Source organism: Rana temporaria, chromosome 6 (assembly GCF_905171775.1).
Source record: "Rana temporaria chromosome 6, aRanTem1.1, whole genome shotgun sequence".
Classification (NCBI taxonomy): Eukaryota; Metazoa; Chordata; class Amphibia; order Anura; family Ranidae; genus Rana; species Rana temporaria.
The window spans coordinates 217,202,349-217,211,322 of NC_053494.1; the positions used below are offsets into that span (position 1 = coordinate 217,202,349).

Sequence of the window (8,974 nt, forward strand, 5' to 3'; positions counted from 1 at the left end):
AGTGCTGGAGTGTGTAATGTGCAATATAGTGTATATAGTGCAGGAGTGTGTAATGTGCAATATAGTGTATATAGTGCTGGAGTATGTTATGTGCAATATAGTGTATATAGTGCAGGCATAGTGGATATAGTGCAGGTGTATGTAATGTGCAATATAGTGTATACACTATATAATGCAGGAGTGTGTAATGTGCAATATAGTGGATATAATGCGGGAGTGTGTAATGTGCAATATAGTGTATATAATGCAGGAGTGTGTAATGTGCAATATAGTGTATATAGTGCAGGAGTGTGTAATGTGCAATATAGTGCAGGAGTGTGTAATGTGTATACCCTGTATAATGAGGGAGTGTGTAATGTGCAATATAGTGTATATAATATGTGAGTGTGTAATGTGCAATATAGTGTCTATAGTGCAGGGGTGTGTAATGTGCAATATAGTGTCTATAGTGCAGGGGTGTGTAATATGCAATATAGTGTATATAATATGTGAGTGTGTAATGTGCAATATAGTGTATATAATATGTGAGTGTGTAATGTGCAATATAGTGTATATAATGCGGGAGTGTGCAATGTGCAATATAGTGTATATAGTGCATGACAAGCCACACAAGTGTAAACGGATCTTAAAGGGGCGGCAGCAAGAGGTTGAAGCTACTCGGACTCTTTCGGCGTTTGGTTTGGCGCTCTTTTTGTGTTTTTCGGCTTTGCGTCGCGTTCTGCGTTTCCTTCGAAGGGTCGCTTTGCTTTTCTTGAGCAACCTCCTAAAAACCAGACAGAGGCTCTAATCTTTTACTATTATTTGCAATAAAAAAAAAAAGAAAAAATCCCTGGCTATACAAACACTTTAACCAAATTGTAGGCGTTTCCCCATGACTCCGCCCCCATTCTAGTCATAGTGGATGGGATAGTACTCCCCGCCCCCCGGTAGCGGTATGGGGGAGCAGTTCTTGCTGCCTGGTCTGATCAGAATTCCGGTGGTCACACACGGGTTCTTCTCATTGCACACGCCCCCCCAGTATACCTCGCCGTCCGTATTGAGGAGGGCGGAGCGACAATTGTCAAACCACCACCCTCCGCTCAATTCGTCGGCACAGTTACGGTCCCACCGGTCGTTGTCCCTGTCCTTGGTGGAGAACACCATGTTGTCGTGAATCCCCGACTCGTTCCAGAGGGTGAGGGCATCACTGGCGTTGCCCGAGTACTCCCCCAACCTCAGGGAATACCCCTTGGCCTCGCTGTCCACCCGGAAGCTGGAATAGTCAGCGTGGTGCCGATTGCCCTGACTGTCCACCAGGAGGAACCTGACGGTGAAGGCGTTCTGCCGGGTGAGCAGATAGATCAACTCGTTGCCCAGCCAGTGACTGCCCTGGAGATGACCGAACCCATTTTTGTATTCTTCCCAATCACGTGACCCGAAGGAGGCGTGGTCATCGGCGAGCTTCCTCTGCAGAACGGTCCAGCCGTCCCCCTCGGAGCCGAGGTCACAATACACCACCATCGGGGGGGAGTCTTTGGGCCAGATGACGTAGAATCCGCTTCTTCTCCTGAGGTTCAAGTAAGCCGCCCTGCAGTCCTTCGCCACGAGTTCTGTGGATACAAAAGTATTTGTAAAGAAGCAAAAGTTTAATATCAATAACATCATAAGAGCCGGTTCACACTACGGCACTAATTGGGACCCGACTTGTAAAAAAGCTGCCCCAAGTTGCTGGACATTCGACATGTGCACTGCCGAAAAATTTGTTCATTTTCGTTTTGCTTGTTTTTTAGCTTTTTCGGAACCTCAGGAAATTGGAAAATTCGGAAATTTGGGAATTCGGAAATGTGAACAGTTAGGAATTCGGAAATGTAAAAATTCGAAAATTTTAGAATTCTCAATTTTCGAATTTCCAATTTTCAAATTCTGAATTTTCTGATTTTCAAACATTCAAGAATTCGGAAATTTGGAAATTTGAACATTTAGGAATTCGTAAATGTAAAAATTCGAAAATTTCTGAATTCTGAATTTTCTAATTTCCAATTTTAAAATTTTCCAAATTTGCGATTTTCTAATTTCTAATTTTCCAATTTGCGATTTTCTAATTTTACAATTTTTAATATTCCAATTTCTGATTTTTGAATTCTGAATTTTCCAATTTCTAAATTTCTAATTTTACAATTTCTAATTTTCTGAATTTCAGACATTCAAAAATTCGAAAATTTTCGAATTCTGAATTTTTCAATTTTCAAATTCTGAATTTTCCAAATTTCCGATTTTCTAATTTTCCATTTTGCGATTTTCTAATTTTACCATTTTTAATATTCCAATTTCTGATGTTTGAATTCTGAATTTTCCAATTTCTAATTTTCTGAATTCTAATTTTCTGAATTCTAATTTTCTGAATTTCAGACATTCAAAAATTTTCAAATTCTGAATTTTCCAAATTTCCGATTTTCTAATTTCTAATTTTCCAATGTGCGATTTTCTAATTTTCCAATTTTTAATATTCCAATTTCTAATTTTCTAATTTTCTAATTTCTAATTTTCTGAATTTCAGACATTCAAAAATTTGGAAATTTGAAATTTCGGAAATTTCCGAATGAACAAATTAGTCAAAATTTGTTAAAAAACGAATTCGTAACTAAACGAATTGCACATGTCTACTGGACATAAGAAATGCCATAGAAGTGAATGAGATCCGTCCTAATGTACACTAATGAAGTCGCTCCGACTTCAGAAAAGGTTCCTGCACTACTTCAAGGCGACTTCTAGACAACTTGTACCCATAGATTTCAAGGAGGGTGCACAGGATAAGATAGGGAGCGTGCACAGGATAAGATAGGGAGCGTGCACAGGATAAGATATGGAGCGTGCACAGGATAAGATAGGGAGCGTGCACGGGAAAAGATAGGGAGCGTGCACAGGAGAAGATAGGGAGCGTGCACGGGAGAAGATAGGGAGCGTGCACGGGAGAAGATAGGGAGCGTGCACAGGAGAAGATAGGGAGCGTGCACAGGATAAGATAGGGAGCGTGCACAGGATAAGATATGGAGCGTGCACGGGAGAAGATAGGGAGCGTGCACGGGAGAAGATAGGGAGCGTGCACAGGAGAAGATAGGGAGCGTGCACGGGAGAAGATAGGGAGCGTGCACGGGAGAAGATAGGGAGCGTGCACGGGAGAAGATAGGGAGCGTGCACGGGAGAAGATAGGGAGCGTGCACAGGGGAAGATAGGGAGCGAGCACGGGAGAAGATAGGGAGCGAGCACGGGAGAAGATAGGGAGCGTGCACGGGAGAAGATAGGGAGCGTGCACGGGAGAAGATAGGGAGCGTGCACGGGAGAAGATAGGGAGCGTGCACAGGATAAGATAGGGAGCGAGCACGGGAGAAGATAGGGAGCGTGCACAGGGGAAGATAGGGAGCGTGCACGGGAGTTGATTGGGAGCGAGCACGGGAGAAGATAGGGAGCGTGCACGGGAGAAGATAGGGAGCGTGCACGGGAGAAGATAGGGAGCGTGCACGGGAGAAGATAGGGAGCGTGCACGGGATAAGATAGGGAGCGAGCACGGGAGTTGATAGGAAGCGAGCACGGGAGAAGATAGGGAGCGTGCACGGGAGAAGATAGGGAGCGAGCACGGGAGTTGATTGGGAGCGAGCACGGGAGAAGATAGGGAGCGTGCACGGGAGAAGATAGGGAGCGTGCACTGGAGAAGATAGGGAGCGTGCACGGGAGAAGATAGGGAGCGTGCACAGGATAAGATAGGGAGCGAGCACGGGAGTTGATAGGAAGCGAGCACGGGAGAAGATAGGGAGCGTGCACAGGAGAAGATAGGGAGCGAGCACGGGAGAAGATAGGGAGCGTGCACGGGAGAAGATAGGGAGCGAGCACGGGAGTTGATTGGGAGCGAGCACGGGAGAAGATAGGGAGCGTGCACGGGAGAAGATAGGGAGCGTGCACTGGAGAAGATAGGGAGCGTGCACGGGAGAAGATAGGGAGCGTGCACAGGATAAGATAGGGAGCGAGCACGGGAGTTGATAGGAAGCGAGCACGGGAGAAGATAGGGAGCGTGCACAGGAGAAGATAGGGAGCGAGCACGGGAGTTGATAGGGAGCGAGCACGGGAGTTGATAGGGAGCGTGCACGGGAGAAGATAGGGAGCGTGCACAGGAGAAGATAGGGAGCGTGCACGGGAGAAGATAAAGGGAGGTTCCCCTGGGTGGACTTTTAAGGCACTAATAATATTTCAAAATACAGGATATTGAGAGTAAAAAAGCATTCTTTGCTGGGTTGGCAAGCTGTGATGCTGCTCCTGTCAATAATTCAGTGTACTCTTTGACAGCGGACATTATTAGGTTTGCTTCGGATCTCATATAATCAGGGACCTCCAATCCAGTCCCAGTATATCCCTTCTGGCTGATCCACCGCCATCTTGATCTTTGGAATAATTTCTCCCTAACGGGATGAACATCCAAAACTTGCATTAATTGTACATCCTGATACAATTCTTTGACTGGCAACCCCATTGCTTGGACCCAGCGTGCTGTGTATATTTTAAATTCTTTTAAAACGTATCCAATGAAATATTCACCATCCTTTATAATACATGAACTAATTGTCCTTCTCAGCACACCCCTGAAGAAGGTTATCCCGAAACGCGTCGGGTGTAAAGAAGGTTCTTCTTCTTGTATTTTCCTATATGGTGACAATCTTTGGAACTCTGTATTTTAATTTAATATTTAAACATTTTTTGATGAATATGTACAATTGTGAATAAAACCTTTTTTACTCTCAATATCCTGTATATTTTGAAATATTATTAGTGCCTTAACCGCTTAACGCCCGCCGCATGTATATGTACGTCCACAGAATGGCACGTACAGGCAGATGGGCGTACATGTACGTCCCTGCCTTTCCACGGGTCGGGGGTCCGATCGGGACCCCCCCCCCCCCCTGGTACATGCGGCGGTCGGAAATCGTCGGGGAGCAATCCGGGATGAGGGGGGGTGCTATTCGTTTTCTAGCCGCCCCCTCGCGATCGCTCCCCGGAGCTGAAGAACAGGGAGAGCGATATGTAAATACGGTTTCCCCGTTCTTCACTGTGGCGGCTGCATCGATCGAGTGATCCCTTTTATAAGGGAGACTCGATCGATGACGTCAGACCTACAGCCACACCCCCCTACAGTTGTAAACACACACTAGGTGAAACATAACTCCTACAGCGCCCCCCTGTGGTTAACTCCCAAACTGCAACTGACATTTTTATAATAAACAATGCAATTTAAATGCATTTTTTGTTGTGAAAATGACAATGGTCCCAAAAATGTGTCAAAATTGTCCGAAGTGTCCGCCATAATGTCGCAGTCACGAAAAAAATCGCTGTTCGCCGCCATTAGTAGTAAAAAATAAATAAATAATAAAAATGCAATAAAACTATCCCCTATTTTGTTAACGCTATAAATTTTGCGCAAACCAATCGATAAACGCTTATTGCGATTGAGAATACGTATCGGCCTAAACTGAGGAAAAAAAAAATTTATATATTTTTTGGGGGATATTTATTATAGCAAAAAGTAAAAAATATTGAATTTTTTTCAAAATTGTCGCTCTATTTTTGTTTATAGCGCAAAAAATAAAAACCGCAGAGGTGATCAAATACCACCAAAAGAAAGCTCTATTTGTGGGGAAAAAAAGGACGCCAATTTTGTTTGGGAGCCGCGTGCACAGGAGAAGATAGAGAGTAGAGATAGAGAGCGTGCACGCGAGAAGATAGGGAGCGTGCACAGGAGAAGATAGGGAGCGTGCACAGGAGAAGATCGGGAGCGTGCACGGGAGAAGATAGGGAGCGTGCACGGGAGAAGATAGGGAGCGTGCACGGGAGAAGATAGGGAGCGTGCACGGGAGAAGATAGGGAGCGTGCACGGGAGAAGATAGGGAGCGTGCACGGGAGAAGATAGGGAGCGTGCACGGGAGAAGATAGGGAGCGTGCACGGGATAAGATAGGGAGCGTGCACAGTAGAAGATAGGGAGCGTGCACAGGAGAAGATAGGGAGCGTGCACAGGAGAAGATAGGGAGCGTACACAGCAGAAGATAGGGAGCGTACACAGCAGAAGATAGGGAGCGTGCACGGGATAAGATAGGGAGCGTGCACAGTAGAAGATAGGGAGCGTGCACAGTAGAAGATAGGGAGCGTGCACAGGAGAAGATAGGGAGCTTGCACAGGAGAAGATAGGGAGCGTTCACAGGAGAAGATAGGGAGCGTGCACAGGAGAAGATAGGGAGCGTGCACAGGAGAAGATAGGGAGCGTTCACAGGAGAAGATAGGGAGCGTGCACAGGAGAAGATAGGGAGCTTGCACAGGAGAAGATAGGGAGCGTTCACAGGAGAAGATAGGGAGCGTGCACAGGAGAAGATAGGGAGCGTGCACAGGAGAAGATAGGGAGCGTTCACAGGAGAAGATAGGGAGTGTGCACAGGAGAAGATAGGGAGTGTGCACAGGAGAAGATCGGGAGCGTGCATGGGAGAAGATAGGGAGCGTGCACGGGAGAAGATAGGGAGCGTGCACGGGAGAAGATAGGGAGCGTGCACGGGATAAGATAGGGAGCGTGCACGGGATAAGATAGGGAGCGTGCACGGGAGAAGATAGGGAGCGTGCACGGGAGAAGATAGGGAGCGTGCACGGGATAAGATAGGGAGCGTGCACAGTAGAAGATAGGGAGCGTGCACAGGAGAAGATAGGGAGCGTGCACAGGAGAAGATAGGGAGCGTACACAGCAGAAGATAGGGAGCGTACACAGCAGAAGATAGGGAGCGTGCACGGGATAAGATAGGGAGCGTGCACAGTAGAAGATAGGGAGCGTGCACAGTAGAAGATAGGGAGCGTGCACAGGAGAAGATAGGGAGCTTGCACAGGAGAAGATAGGGAGCTTGCACAGGAGAAGATAGGGAGCGTGCACAGGAGAAGATAGGGAGCGTGCACAGGAGAAGATAGGGAGCGTTCACAGGAGAAGATAGGGAGTGTGCACAGGAGAAGATAGGGAGCCTGCACGGGAGAAGATAGGGAGCGTGCACGGGGAGAAGATAGGGAGCGTGCACGGGATAAGATAGGGAGCGTTCACGGGACAAAAGAGAAGCATGCAAACAACAGCAAGAGATTGGGGAAAACAGAGGCAGGGTGAATTGGATATTTTAGAATGATTGATGGAAAGAAATATTTTGTGTAACAACTTGTAGTGATTTGTATCTATGACAGAAAATGAAACAAAGCCGTATAAAGATCGATGTCCCGACTCCCCAGAGAACGATCGGCTACAATTTGTAACAATAAGAACCTTCCACACAATGTAACAGAATTCATAGTGAGGCACATAAAGGGAAAGGAGTGCACAGGATAAGATAGGGAGCGTGCACGGGAGAAGATAGGGAGCGTGCATGGGAGAAGATAGGGAGCGTGCACGGGATAAGATAGGGAGCGTGCATGTGAGAAGATAGGGAGCGTGTACGGCAGAAGATAGGGAGCGTGCACGGGAGAAGATAGGGTGCGTGCACAGGATAAGATAGGGAGCGTGCACAGGAGAAGATAGGGAGCGTGCACAGGAGAAGATAGGGAGCGTGCACGGGATACGATAGGGAGCGTGCACGGGATACGATAGGGAGGGTGCACGGGATACGATAGGGAGCGTGCTCGGGATACGATAGGGAGCGTGCTCGGGATATGATAGGGAGCACAAAATTGCAGACTGGCTCCAGACTGCACTGTCCACACTTTTTTAACTCTTTCCTGTGAAGACTGGAAGTTTTGGGAAGCAGCACTGAGAGAGCAGGACTGAGAGTTCTAAAATATGAACCAAACATGGTAATCCCCCCTAATGCCGCCCCCACTCACCGCGGTAGACCCCAGAGGCTGGGACGTTGATCAGCTCTCCAAGTTGCGCCTCGCTGAGCAGGTGTTTGTTGGCAATCCGGTTGTACAGATCTGGGCGGGGCACAAAGGTCAGGATGGCGTTGCACGTGATCCCGGTGACGGCGAGCAGGAAGAACGGGCGGGAAATCCACAGAGGAACCATCCTGGAAAGGCAGAAAATGATTTCTATCACACTGAAAATGATGAATACGCGGCGGGATGCTGGGAAGTGTAACCTGGACTGGCAACCAATAAGAGGACGGGGGGGGGGAGGGGCAAACAGATAAAATCAGCCGCATACATTCTGGGTGCATCCCCACAAAAGGCGTGCAAGTCACTTTTTTTCGCCTTAAAGTGACACTATAGGTTCTCTTAAAAAAAATAACAAACCTGTCATACTTACCTCCACTGTGCAGCTCATTTTGCACAGAAATGGCCCTGATCCTCCTCTTCTGGGGGTCCCACAGTGGCTCTTGTGGCTCCTCCCCGCAATAGATAAGCCCCTCTGGGAAGCTCTCCGCCGGGGGGGGGGGGGGGGTCACCTGACAGGTGCGCTCCCGAGTCATACACTTATTGGGCCAACTAGAAAGTGTGACGCGGAATGTCTGTATTGTTCTCTGGTTTGAGCTTCTCTAGTTATAAATAATCCGAGCAGATAGATAGATAGATAGATAGAGGGATAGATAGATAGAGAGAGAGAGATAGATAGAGAGATAGATAGATAGATAGATAGATCGATAGACAGACAGAGAGATAGATAGATAGAGAGAGATAGATAGACAGATAGACAGATAGATAGATAGAGAGAGAGAGAGATAGATAGATAGACAGACAGACAGAGAGATAGATAGAGAGAGAGAGATAGATAGATAGATAGATAGACAGACAGACAGATAGACAGAGAGATAGATAGATAGAGAGATAGATAGATAGATAGATAGATAGATAGAGAGATAAATAGATAGATAGACAGACAGACAGATAGACAGAGAGAGATAGATAGATAGATAGATAGATAGATAGATAGATAGATAGATAGATAGATAGACAGACAGACAGACAGACAGATAGATAGATAGATAGATAGATAGATAG

At 46.7% G+C, this 8,974-nt stretch overlaps 1 protein-coding gene across 1 annotated transcript in view; it reads right to left on the reverse strand.

The window, feature by feature from the left end:
• Positions 1–532: 532 nt before the first annotated feature.
• The window catches only part of LOC120942712 (fibrinogen-like protein 1-like protein), a 10,929-nt gene continuing 2,487 nt past the window's right edge, over positions 533–8,974 (reverse strand). Inside the window, exons 2-3 of the mRNA XM_040355640.1 lie at positions 7,862–8,043; positions 533–1,589 (exon numbers count right to left, since the gene is read on the reverse strand). Coding sequence (XP_040211574.1) covers positions 889–1,589; positions 7,862–8,042 — 882 coding nt within the window. The 5' untranslated portion in view covers position 8,043 and the 3' untranslated portion in view covers positions 533–888. The remainder of the gene's footprint in view (positions 1,590–7,861; positions 8,044–8,974) is intronic.